This window comes from Pocillopora damicornis, chromosome 4, assembly GCF_964200805.1.
Source record: "Pocillopora damicornis chromosome 4, jaPocDami1.2, whole genome shotgun sequence".
Classification (NCBI taxonomy): domain Eukaryota; kingdom Metazoa; phylum Cnidaria; class Anthozoa; order Scleractinia; family Pocilloporidae; genus Pocillopora; species Pocillopora damicornis.
Window position 1 is genome coordinate 1,735,471 of NC_142673.1, and position 13,992 is coordinate 1,749,462.

The 13,992-nt window shown below is 37.1% G+C and overlaps 2 protein-coding genes across 2 annotated transcripts; one reads left to right on the forward strand and one right to left on the reverse strand.

Moving 5' to 3' along the window:
- Nucleotides 1–531: 531 nt before the first annotated feature.
- LOC113672696 (dual specificity mitogen-activated protein kinase kinase 1) lies at nt 532–10,029 on the reverse strand. The gene is made up of 10 exons (XM_089203231.1): nt 9,479–10,029; nt 9,112–9,346; nt 8,725–8,871; nt 6,466–6,543; nt 5,962–6,013; nt 4,647–4,771; nt 3,800–4,036; nt 3,355–3,416; nt 3,138–3,183; nt 532–2,236 (listed from the first exon to the last, which is right to left on the reverse strand). The coding sequence occupies exons 1-10, from the start codon at nt 9,559–9,561 to the stop codon at nt 2,159–2,161; spliced, it is 1,143 nt and encodes a 380-aa protein (XP_089059357.1). The 5' UTR covers nt 9,562–10,029; the 3' UTR covers nt 532–2,158.
- Nucleotides 10,030–12,168: 2,139 nt separating this feature from the next.
- Nucleotides 12,169–13,154, forward strand: LOC113672740 (uncharacterized). The gene has a single exon (XM_027189082.2). It carries the CDS (start codon nt 12,271–12,273, stop codon nt 12,934–12,936), a length of 666 nt encoding a protein of 221 aa, XP_027044883.2. The 5' UTR covers nt 12,169–12,270; the 3' UTR covers nt 12,937–13,154.
- Nucleotides 13,155–13,992: the final 838 nt, after the last annotated feature.

Sequence of the window (13,992 nt, forward strand, 5' to 3'; positions counted from 1 at the left end):
TTCATCTCAGTCGACAGTCGGCCTACTTTTAGTATAATGGCTGAAAGCCATTTCTGTGTCGTTGTTATGAACCAAAATTCACTCCTAGCAAAAAAATATCATACTTTAAACATTTGTGAAAATTTTGAAAGGGGTAACAAGTTTTGAACCTTCGCATCATTAAAAAGAAAGATCAGTCGAAGGTAACAGAACGTAAAGGTTTGCCCAAAGTTAAACGAGAAATAACTCCACACTGTCCTCGAGTTTTCATTTCTGTAGAAAAAACATCATTGATTGTCCCCTGAAGTTTGGCTCTCTAAAGAATATCTTCTGCAGTTTTGAACTTGAGAACTAATAATAAACAACATAAAATGATAACCCAAATCACAGACACCATTGCCCATGATCTTGGCTATATTTTGGGGCAAGGTCGCAAATTGGTAAGTTTAGACATTCGAAATTGTGACAATGTAAAATTAAATTGATTAGGTTCAGAATAAGCGGGAAAAAAGTCCAACAAATGCAATATAAAGACGTCAGAATAAACAAAAATTTAAGAAATTTCAATAGTTATAATGTCTCCTCGTTTACAGGGAGTTACATTTGTATCTCATATTTACCGAAGCATGCAAACTCAATGTATCTACAGTTGACTAAACCACCAAATGCTCTCATTAAAGTGCTTCATCACAGAATGTTGGCGTCACGTGGAAAGGTAATTATACAGACCCAAAGTAATATCTTGCAATTCAAATGTAAGGAAAACAGTCAAGGCTTTAGCTAAAAAAGATTTAAACATTTCATTTTGTTTCCTATCCAGAAATTTCCCGTTTGCTTTTCAAAACTGTCAAATTGAACGAAAGACAGATATTAAAAAACTGCTTTTTCGGGGTCATAAAGAGACTTCCTCTCTCCAGAAACAAGCCCCTGTTCTCTCAAGAACATGGGACAAGAGCACTTCTTCCCAACCTCTTTGAAAAGAGTCAGGTGTAGATTGGAACTCTGCATGTGCATGCATTTGTACCAATAGCTATGTTTCTGAGAAGTCTCCCTATTATGTGACGATTATTATGTCCTCCACGACGATGCAAAAAAAAAAGTAATTTATGATTTAGTACAGCAACTGTCATATCTGATTCCTACGACAGTCATTCTTGTTACATCCTTTTTAATTATCTCCGAGCTTATACAATATTTCAGGGCCTTCTAAGTAAGCTCACTTCTAGGGAGTAATTTTTCCACTCTAAGACTTGAGTGAGGGAAAAATCTATCAACCTTTTCAATCTGGCCAAATTAAAGAAATCTGTAATTAAAAAAAAAAAAAAAATAGAAAGAAAATAGGAAAAAAAAATTGAGAATTCCTTCTCAGTTCTTCACATAGTTAATCACAGCTCTGCACATTTTGGAGTACTGGGTGAGAAGAATTTGATGAAAAATCTTGCTCCATTCTCGACTTGTTCTAACTATTGTGCAAATGTGATCTAATTGAGGGAGCATGTAGACTAAGGGGGTAAGAACGTAGGTGTACTTACAAATGAGAACGCCTATCAAGGAATACCTCATAAGAGGGGAGGTTACAATTAGGATTTTACATCCTTTTTTTTTAACAATTTAAATGTGACCCTTGAATAGTACCTCAATAAAACTAAAGTAAGAAATTACAGCATACACCAAAAAGCTAATAATATACAATAATCACATTATTAGAAAGAAATCCACTTATTTTTCATGCAACTAGAGTTATGACTGATAGGATGGGGTGACTGGGGACATGTAACACCTAGCCCAACTCCACCCCTCTTGGTCCCATCCTATCATTGCCTTATCTAGGATTTTGAGATCTTCATTTAGTTCCTCAGCACTCCCTGGTATACAGCACTGTTGCAATGCAAAGGCGTCCAGTTACAGGGTAGTGGAAATCTCTATACCTGAACAACTCTGATAATTGTTTGCATCTCCAAGAGGCTGCAACTTGTTTACATTCCCTCCCAAACCAAGGCAGTTTTTCGCTGCTCTGAATCCAATACACACCACAATTAATAGATTCCAATGCATATAAGACCTTTTCATGTATTCCGTCATTTTCTTGATGCAAGTTAAATAAGAGTACTAAGCTTGTTCTGTGCCAATACTCCAATTCATTTCATTTTCATCAGTAAGCATTGCAACCAGTCACTCGCTATAGACCAGCTACTGAACAAACCCAGCCAGCAAAATCCACCTTTTTTGACTCAGATATCTTGATGAAGACATGATCCTGGAAGAATAAGACAGAGTAAAAGAGCAGTGGTCTTTAAGGCTTTTTCAACTAGATGATTTTGCTTTGAGGCAACCCTCTTTTATTCTGGAAATCAGTCCCATTTTAAAACCAATGTAGACTCCACTCAACATGAACAAAATAACACATCACTCAACCACCAAATACCTCACCAGCACCAGAGCCAAAAAGAAAACTACCTTTGTCCAACTTACAGCTAATCTCATAAACAGTACTGGTAAAAGTATAACTCATTTCTGGATGAGGCTATTAGTGACACTTTTGGTTTTCCACCTTTTTAAAAATAAAGTAGCCTTAACCCTTTAATCTCTAAGAGTGACTAGCATCCAGTTTCACTCCACTGTATCACTCTTGAGGCAAACAGTAAGGTCATGATGATAAAAGAAATAATAACCAACTTGAGAGGTTCTTGATTGTTAAATAAATTTTCTCAGTACTATAGGAAATGTACAGAGAGCACCATGGAGAAAGTGTATACTGATTTTGGGGCATAGAGGGTTAAATCCTTCAGTTTCAAATTTGGGCAAAGTAACTGGTTAGATGAAAGACTCAGCAGAGTTTTCAAATGTAGAGGGGGGAAGTTTGTTTCTAGGTTGTTCCCTTCTTTGGCAAAATGTTCTACAGTAAAATTGTGTAACCACAAATCTGCCTTATAAGCCCAATCTCTGGATAGGATGCTCACCCATCACCTGTTACCCCTCATACAGGCCATGAATTATTCACTTTTCTGTTTGGAACTCAATGCTGCCTTTACATGCCATACTGAAGGTGAGGTTTGCTGCCATTTCAAAAGGTAAAATCATGATGCTATTGTAAAATTCCTAAGAAAAGTTCCAAGTTTATTTTAAAATAAATGTTTTCCATAGCATACAGAACTTACCATTAACACTTTGAGGTTAGCTCTTTCTGAAGGATTCTTAACAAGACTGAAACAGATTGAAATAGATTACTGTGAGATTTAGCTGTTTTCTAGAATGTCCTGATCTCCAGTGCATCTGGATATACCACAACTTACTCCCCTAAACATTTATGTCCAAGTTTGACAATAACTATTATTCATAACCATCATATGGAAGAGTGTGGGAAACATTGCCTACCATTTGTTGACAAACTCACAAAACTCTTCTGAAAATTGCTCTGGTGGTAGCTGGGGAGGAGGCTATCCAATAAAGAACAAAAATGTATAACTTCAGTGACAATAATATACCATTCTTCAATAATATACCATAGTTTCTACAAAGATTTTCCCAGCAGTAAAGGAGATGATTACACAATGAAGCAATCCTGAACTTGCAGCAAACTTTACATCAACACAGAAATGCATACTTCTGCAAAGATATTATTAGGAGATCAAACTGATCAACCAATATGTTACTCAAACATTTGGTTAGTCAGAACAATGGAGGGAAGAAAAGCAATTCAACTTGCTTACTCTGTTTACACAAATTTTATGCACATCCTCTAACTAACTCGCAAGATAAATTCCTTAAAAATTGATTCACACGACTTTCATCAGTTTACTGTTAAGACTTTTGGCATCACCTCATTCACAATATAGTCCAGTAATTCAAATATCGCCATTGGCCTTGCATCATTGCTCACACCACTAGGTGGCCTTGTTCCTGGAGGTATTCTCTTTAGATGTGATGGACTTGTGCTTTTTTGGTTTTCTTCAGGTGGTGGAATTGGATACCTTCCAATTGCCATCTCAATCAATGATAATCCAAAACTCCAAATGTCAGATTGAACTGTGTAGTTAGCTCCTTGAAGTCTTTCAGGCTGAGAATTTAAAATGTCAAAGATTAATTGCAAATAAGGTGAATCTTCTGTATCTTAAGTTCTCTTTTCATGGCTTATTCTTACTTTTCAGAGTTCATGCACTTGGACAAAATAATCTCTAAGGTTTATTTGATTAAAAGGAAATTTTCTAGGTTGCAGAACTTACTCAAACTATGAATGACATACATGTACCATGTATCTCCTTTCGAGTATCAGAAACATCTTTAAGCCTTCCTTATCATGCATTTTCCACCTCAGTTTAACTTGTCTGTGGATTGTTTTCTTGTTTTCTTAGCTTCCATGTTGGATTTTAACTGTTACATTTTAACCCTTTCACTCACAAAATCTCACTGTCAATTCACCTAACAGTGTGCTATACACTTATCATAATTCTAGCTATGAGAACTTGGCCTTGAATCAAACAATATCCCCAGATGATATTTTCTCTCTCCTTGTCACCTCTTTGGTTGAAATGCTATTGATATGGTGAGGAGAAATTACTCATTGGTCATTCCAAGGAGGTATAAAGGTTAGAAACATGTAATTTCTTTTAGTACATAATACCAAAACTACCATTCACTTACTTAACTTATCAACATATTCTCCTTACCGACATGTAAGATCGTGTGCCAACAAAAGAATTTGCCATTGAGTCAATTAACTGTCCACTAACTCCAAAGTCACAGAGCTTGATTTCACCGCGGGAGTTTACTAAAATATTTGAGGGCTTCACATCTGAGTAACAAAAAGGAACACTTGTTGTGATGATCACACTACTTTGAACAAGTTTATGAAGTTGGAGTATTCCACAAATTTACCAGATTACACTATTGAATTTGACAAACATGCCTAAATTTGTTAGGAGGCAAGAAAATGGTTCCACTATGATAGGTAAATCACATTAGGTAAATAATGTTAAAAATTGGGCTTCATACATTCCAATGATTTCAGCTTTTAGAGGCAGCAATCACACATGTTCAGAAGTTTCAATAAGAGCTGGTAATTATGAAATTTGCCATCTACTTTACGGTTTTTGCCCTCTACTTTATGACTCACTGACACCCCTAAACGTTACAGTTAGTAGGAGATTAAGATGTGGACGGAGAGAGATCACAAGTATGTGAAACTATCTAGTTGTACAAATGATAACTAAATTTATTTAATCGATTGTCTCACAACTTTGGGTCACTATCAATAATGAAGGGAAAGCTATCATGGAAGGCATGCAATATTTCAACTGCTTTGATTCACATCTTTGTCAAGAAATGAGTAGAATGGCTGCCCATTGGGGTGACTATTTAATAAAGGTTGACCAGCAAATGACTCACATGATGTTCGTACATAATATTTTTCCTAAGAATCCAAAGAAGATAATTTTCAATACCCTTTGGACATTTTAACTCAAGGTGCTAACATTGATTTTGGAAGATAAACACAGAATGAATGAGATGACTTGAAAGATTACTCTGAGTTTTATTTGAGTGGTTCCACTTTAAATGACTGTTCAAACAGGCTGTTGGGCCTGTCTGTATTTCAGGCTTGAGGTGAAAATTACAGCAATTCATGGGAAAAGATTTTGGGACTTAAACTACCAACAGCTTAATACAGGGTGATTGCTTAATATGGTGCTGCTTAATACAGGTTTGACTGAATGTAGTAGAAGCATCAAACAATCCTGCTCAAAAGTAGTAAAGCATAATCATTCAACCTCATCACTGAAAAAAACTTGCAGTATGGTAATAAATCCATTGCACTCTTAATTAAGTAGTAACAAAATCAATCAAATGTTAATTATCCGCCTATCTTATATAATTATATTATTAAATAGATGTAAACTACAGCACTCATTAGTAAGAGGATGTTGCCCTCTGGATGGAACATGCAATTTTGCACCAATAACAATTTACCATGGTTATAATACCTACCTCTGTGTATAATACTGTGGTTTTCTCTAAGGTAGCTTAAGCCTTTTAAAACCTGTAAGAGGACAATTTTTATACAACTGACACCTGGGTAAGAAACATATTTCACAACCCAGAAATTAATCTTGGAGCCCTGCGTATGCAAAGTCTTGTTTGAACAGAAATTAATAGCCAGACAAATACAATACATAGAGAGAAACATGTCTAAATTCCACAGAAAAGAGGATTCCCTTTTGTGCATGTGGCTTTCCTTGCTCTTCCTGCACAGTCCAAGATAACCCAAAATTTCAATCCAGCCCCATACATAAAGCTGGATTTCACATTTTTTTTTTCTTTTTCAGTTTGATGGCTGCAGAACAGTTTTGACCATAAACTTCCCCTTTCTCAAAATTCAAGTTTTTGCTTATCCTAGAGGTAACACTACATACATTAATCTTGGACTACAAATGGTCAATTGCCCTACTATCTGCTATATATAATATATATAATATATCAGCTAGTTCTTACAGCAATTGTGATAACTCCCAAAATATCCTCAGGTACTAGATCAGCCTTCTTCAATATTTGATCCAGGGAACCACCATCCTGAATACGAGATTAATAAGATAATTATTTCACCTCATTAACACTTTCACTTCCAAGAGATAAATATTAGTTCTTGGCTCTATCTGCCATACCTTTCTTAAAATTTTTGCTCCAAGAATTTGATATTAAATCAAATAATACTGCTAATTAATATGTTTTCCGCTCATTGCCTTTCAGCTTTAAACCTCTTACCACCCAGATTTCTTTCTTAATTTTCCACACTGACTAGTGTACATTGCTTATAATTTTAGTTTCTGAAAATTTAGGTTTAGATCAAATGATAATCCCCTAATTGATATTTCTCTTAATTTTCGCACTTTGTTGGCTAGACATTGTATTGATATTGTAAAGAGAAAGTAGGCCTTGGTCACTTCTGGGAATCAAAAAGGGTTAAAATGAATAGACTCTTAAATGAGAAATAACATGCCAGACACTCTTATATGCCAAAATGTTAACTGACTGCTGGGCAAAGTAGGTCACCTTCTGCCTTCTGGTTATACCTCAAACCAACCATATGGGCATCTTCCCTTTACTCTTTGACTGCTGATAAGTTATGTTGACCTTGAACTCAAGCTGAGATATTTTTCAAAGCTGAAGTATGCTACAGATACAAACTGAAAAAGTGAGCTTATCTATACAATAATTTCCTAGGCAGTTAAGAAATGCCTTCCATCTTTTCAATACACTCCATAAGAATGGAAAGGGCAACTTGCAGTCTACACTGAAAGTTAGATTTTCATGTTCTTGACTGGAAAAGATCAATTGAAAATTGATGAACCCACACCTCCACTAAAGCAAAGACATGATTGTACCAAACAAAGGCTTGTCTGAATAATATGTCATGGTTAGACCATACTAATACACCTTTTCATTTGGTCTGTCTAAAAGCAGCTTAACCTTGGTTTTTCTTGAAAAAAATTATTTTGTTGTCCAGTAATAAGCTACAAAGGTTTTTTGTTCCCACAAAAAAAAATTCTTAACTCGGTGGTTACCAGCTGTATCTTGTTTTCAGAGGATAGTCCACAACATGACACCAATAAACAAACAACCACAAATATGTGTTTGCTAAGATGAGATCCACTTTTTTTCAAATGTTACCCAACTAATAGCCACCCAATCTGGGCATCATGAGAAACACAAACAACAAAAAAATTTAAAAGGGATCAGATCCTCTGCCTAAATCCTCAGAATTATGACACGCACTTGACATTAGCACAAGGTAATTTTCAACTGTGCAATTTACTAATCAGAAAAATTTAAGCCTGAAGTGTGTAATTTAGAGAAGAAGACAAAACAGTATTTAAATATGCAAATCAGTCTGTTTGCAGGTGAGAGAGTTGGAGAGCTAAAATGCAAACCAATCCTGCCCAGAAAACACAACTGTGCAGTGCTTGATCACAATGATAATAAACAATGTTAGAGTGAAAATAAGATACTGTTACGCGCACTTAAATAATTCCAGTCCTGGAAAGAATTTGGTTTGCGAAAGCCGAATAATTTAATCAATAAAGAAATAACCATGTTTGCAGGGTCATGTTCCTGCAAGGGAAATTCTTGATGTTCCAAATTAAATTGAATTCAGCTACTTTGAGGGATAATTAAATGCTGCAGAAGTAGCGATTTATCTCCAAAAATATAAAAGATAAAAAAAACGCTTTAATTTGCTTTCTGAGTGGCCCAGGCGATAACTGAACTGATCCTATTTGCATTTTGCAGAACAGCGCAAAGCATAAATATAAGATCGATCGAAAAGCCGCCATCAACTATGGTTTAGAGTGCCTGTTATCCTCAACTGACAGACCTCGAGACGAAAAGTAAACTTATCAACGTAAGAAGCTCCTAATGAACGCATCGAGCCACGCTTTCTTTACTTTGACTTTGAAAACTCGACCTATTCATAAATGGTACAGACGAGCGCTCAACATCCAGCCCATTTTGTACCGCTAGGTGAAAATCCGCGAGCTGTTGCTAATACTGCTCGCGTTCTACGTGGGCCAAACGACCGGTGAATTATTAATACATCAGTTCCCATTCCGAGAAAGCATTTCGGCTTTTACATAATTTCGAATCGACGAATATGTTGCTAGTTCAAGCGTAGATTCTCAATGTTTTCCAATGGGGAAGTACACAATAAACAACAATGATCATTACATTCGCGAATGCACGAATCTTTTAACGTACCATGTGTTCCATACAAATAGAGATTTCTCCATCACTGTAAAAGGCCCCATAAAATCCAACGATGTAGGGGGAGTTGCAATCGTGTAAAACCTTGAGTTCTCTGATGATCTGGTTCCTTATAGCTGGTTTGATTTCCAAGTGAATTAGCTGCACATAAAAAGAAACACGAGTTACTTAGAAAAATGGTCAAAAATAGCACAGAAATTCCTGAAGGTCATAGACTCCTCAGAAATAGGTGCGACAGAGAGCAGAAACCGCTTGGAATGACAAGAGGATGTATTCCTGACCGATATGTGGAAAACGATTTGCAAAGCAAATGGGTTAAATTGAAAATAGACACGGCTGGGAATTAAATTGGGTTCCAAATACTCTTGATCACTCGCTTACCTTTCGAGCCATTATCAGACCGCTCGGCTTGTGCAAAACCTTTGTAACGACGCCACCATTTCCTGCGCCTAATTCAGCCAATTTCTCAAAATCCTCTGCGTTCAATTCTCCAATTTTCCTCTTTTCAGCTAGAAACGCCTCCAGCCTCTCGCGCTGTAAGGAATCCAAGTTCAGTTCGTCGAATTTCTTTCGTATCTCCTCCACTTTTTGCGAGCCGATGCCGGCAGCATCGTTACTGCAGAGCAGAAAAGGACGAAAGCACAAACCTCATTTCGTACACGACATGTACAAATGAACAAAAAGACAGGGGTGGAGGAATTTGACCTCGGAACGAGAACAAAATGATAAAAATCGAGCATATACTTACGGTAATACTGGATCAGGGACTGTAGTGGATGGGGCTATAGTCAAATTCAGTTTGTTCAACTTTTTGTTAGGAGGTTTGGACATGACGGCTAGCGGCACGTTGCTTCGTTTCCAGAAGAATGATGCTTAGAATCTATTTCCTCTTTACCGCAACATTCCGCATTGCACGACAGATGTGTATTTTTGCAGATCTAACCATTAATCTACTTTTCCCCTGCAGAATCACAAGCCCCAGGAGCAAAAGTAATTCATCTGAAAGCGGCCTGGGTGACGAAAAACGCGAAACAGACAATAATACTCTTCAAGTTGAGTCTGTTCGAAGCCTTCAGTACAAGTGGTCAGCAATAAAAACAGCGCTGTGAAAAGTGGTATTTATATAAGAAGTCACATCGTGTAAGGCAAACTAGGTGCTGTTCAAGAATAAAGAAGTGAACTCCGCGGGGAAATTACTAAAATGATATTGAAGAAATATTTCAGAATCTGCTTTAAAGTAACGGATCCTTGCTTGGCTGACCGGATGAAGCAGTTTCCTTTTGTCCATGTTTTGCTTTCAAGTTCCTAGAATGTTTTCGCGGAAGTGAAAACCGAAAGTATGTGGAACTCCTATGGGAAAATTCCTGAACCCGATCTAGTCATCTTTCTTTTTTTTTTTTTTTCTTGTAGAACAGCTTCCCGTTTGATTTTCTAAATTATTTCGTTACATTTCAACATATATCAGTCGATGTTGGACCCTAATCCGATAGAAAAAGATAAAAAAAAAGATGCCTTTACAGCATCAATGCACTCTGACAAAACAACTGTCTTGCGTGTTTGTCCATCACTAACTCAGTTTCATTCTTTATCACGGCACCTCATCAGCCTATCAGTTTAGGAAAATGAAAGAAAAACATGCGTACGTGCTCAGAAAGAAAATATTCTGGGAACGGAATACCTGGATTGAAATATATTTTAACGTCAAGACAGCTGTGCACCACCTAAACGCCTGTTCCCTCACGATTTTTTTGTGCTTTTGTAAATAGGAAAAAATTCCAATTTTCATCTCGGAAAAGTCTGAAACTTCAAAGCGATTGGATGAAATCCTGAGAGAGGATATCTTCCCTTGATGTCACACATAAAAAAAATAAATTACAAAACAAGCCAATAATAAAGAAAGGAAGGTAAGATACAATATCAATGAGACCGTCACAGAAGAAGTTCCAAAATGTTGTTATCAACTTTTTACTCTCGCCAAATTTATACAAACAGTGTTTGCTATTGCTGAAAACCTTCATAGTCAATTTGAAGAAAATCAAGTTGCTATAAACGGCACCATATACAATCGGTCAGTAGGTTGTCTATTGTTTGATATTATTGATATGGGTGTTCTTAGATAAATAAATACTTGGTTGAGTTTTATCGATCACTAGGCCTTTAAAGTGAGTCTAAGTTACACGGCCGTATGTAAAACTACCGGTTGATTATACTCTTTATAGCATTAAAAGTGTCTCCAACCATTCTGACGAAGCCCTGAAATGTTTTTATAAGATTAATAGTATAAATTAAACCTTTTTAGAATGTATTCTGTGATTTCAATATAGAGCAAAGTGGCACAAAGTGCTACAGGTCCAAGATGAAGCATGCTCTTGTCACCCAAAATGGTGGTACTGACTTGACACACTGAAGGACTAAATTTTCTTAGCTTGTCGTTCAATAAAGTTTGAAACCTCTTAGATAACTAGGATTGTCGTCTGCTACATTTTGCAAGAGCTGTGTTTTGGCAAACCTTGTTTATTAAACTACAGGAAAGCTTTTAACTATCAGAAAAAGCGCCTCTAATGAGGAACCCAGGCGTCAACCGTGAAAACGGAATTCACTGAGAGTAAAGACTCTCTGATGAGAATCAAAATCCGAAGCTTACAGCATTAAAGTATGGCTAAAACTTCTTTTCGATGAGTTAAGAACCCTCTCTCAGGAGAAAATTTGTAAGAATTTCTTTACAAAGTTCCGTTTGCAAATCAGGCACACACAATTGAATGAGATTTTATAGGAAATCTGTTTCCTTACTTGGGCTTTGGGCATGGCTATAACCAAAACACAAAGAGGGTTCACTGAGTTCACTTTCTGAAATACTCTTTGAATTATGAAAGAATCTCACCAAAAACAGTTTAGTTCTTTGCTGCTAGCATAGAAACATGAATTCATGAAAATCTAGGTGGGGAAAAGTGACAAGGAGCCTCATTTCTTCACTATAAGTCTGGCGCCTCTGGACATTGCAAAATGGCGACTGTGCAATCTGTCTTTGTTTCACGCATTCGCAGCAGCCAACAGAAACTTGGAATTAAATTATCGTCGTTCATTTTTGGCTTAACTTGTTTCCTAATCATCAGTTTTTGATCCCATAGTGTTTTTAAGGGTATCCTGACCGAGGTCGTTAAATGATTTGCATTAAATACCATTTACATTAATTTGTGACACCTCGCTTGATGAGAAAGATATTAAAAATACCCAGGTATACATTTAGAGGAGACAACTTTGGAACAACGTACGAAAAGATAGTTCTCATAGTTAAATTTTTCCCGACTTACCATTTGCTTGCGAAGCTCTGCATAACAGCAAGCGGTTAAAAACTTTCAGGAAGAAACACAAATTCCAAAATGTCGGCCTCTGATATTCAATCTGGTTCGTGACAGAGGACTGTTCCCTCAGGCGTCAGGTCTTTTAAAATAAAATTGGCGCGAGTATGAAATTACGCTACTTGCATCGTGAAATCTTTTCCGAGCAGCTTTTTTTACACCCGCCTCATTAGTAATCAAAATGTCTGTTGTTTTACCAAGATCCCGTTCGCGATCCAGATCGAGATCGAGGTCACGCTCAAGATCCCGCTCGAGATCAAGGTCGAAAAGTCCCGGCGGCAAAATGAAGAAGGCGAAAAATCCAAGGGCAAAGAGACCAGCTCGTCGCCCTGCTGCAGCGCATCCACCGTACATTGACATGGTCGTCACTGCCATAACTGCGATGAAGGAGCGAGGTGGTTCTTCGAGGCAGGCCATTGAGAAATACATCAAAGCAAATAACAGAATCGCCGGAGATCCATCTTCGCATTTGAAGGTAGCTTTGAAGCGCGGCGTGCAGACCGGCAAGCTGATACACACTAAAGGAACTGGTGCATCGGGATCCTTCAAAGTTGGAAAAGCACCTGCTGCGCCAAAGAAGAAACCAGCAAAGAGGGTAGTCGCTAAAAAGTCCAAAAAGAAGGCTGGCACGCCTAAGAAGCGAACAACGAAAAAGAAAACCGCTAAGAAAGCCACAAAGAAAAAGAAGACTCCAGCTAAGAAGGGAAAGTCTCCAGCCAAGAAGAAAACCGCAGCAAAGAAATCTGCAGCAAAGACTGCTGCAAAGAAAAAGACAAAGAGCCCTAAAAAGCGAGTTACACCTAAAAAGAAGACAGCGAAGAAGACCAAAGCAAAAGCTAAGAAGTAAAGGAACAAAAAAAACAAAAACAAAAACAAAAACGGCTTCTTTAGAAGCCACCAAATGAAAAGAAAGAAATGACCAACAAAAGCGATAATTTTATTTATTATTGTTGTCCTCTCCTCCTTCATGATTTATTATAATTGGAGTTTGTTTTCCCTAGGCGTTTTGTACAAATTTACAAAATTTGCTTTCCCAATATAAACACATCCATGTTATTTCCCCCTTTCAATTGCACTGCGTGGGGGTAAATTTTAACGAGGGACGCCAATGCCTCATGAAAGAATGATCTAAATTTTTGAAAGCTGGGTGAATACCAAACGAATGCGATCGGTGACTTGCATTTACCTTTACTTTACCCTAAAACCCCTTAAACCTCTGTCCCCTGAAGCTCCGAGGTTAAACGTAAGAGGAACATTGAAAAAATTCGCTATCCATGGAAGTAGCTTGGTTTTTGTAACGTCACACCTGGGTTTCTCAGGTTGGGGTCTTATAAACCGAGTGGACACGTACGTGAAAGGAATTTTAAGCAGTTTATGTACTCTGTGGTTGCCACATCTGTATTTTGAGCTCGAAAAAAGTGCTTTTTGTGCATACTGCGTCAAAGTTTTATTTGTTTGACAGCTTCGGACCGCAAGCAACATTCCAATGACGAGAAGATCAAATATTCTAAATGATGAAGATAATGGAGATACGATTTTAGATTGTCGACACAGCTAAACGAGACAAAACAAACCACCTCACAAGTCAAAAACACCGAAGGTCCCTTGAAAGATAGCAAATGGGGGGGAAGTATACAACCCAGAGGTTTAATTAATGGAGCTGAACTGGTAAAAAAAAACCACAAGCTTCAGGTATATATATATCAGGCTTTCAGAAACTCTAACAAGATTCACAACTCATAAGTAACTAAAGAATCATTTATTTAGTATTTCAAATACGATAAGATAAGAACATATGTCATCTCGTTTCACAGTTACAGATATATACTGAATAAATAATCATTTTGTTCCATGCTTTGATTGAATTATTCCCAATTACAATAAAATGATGCAAAATGTGCAA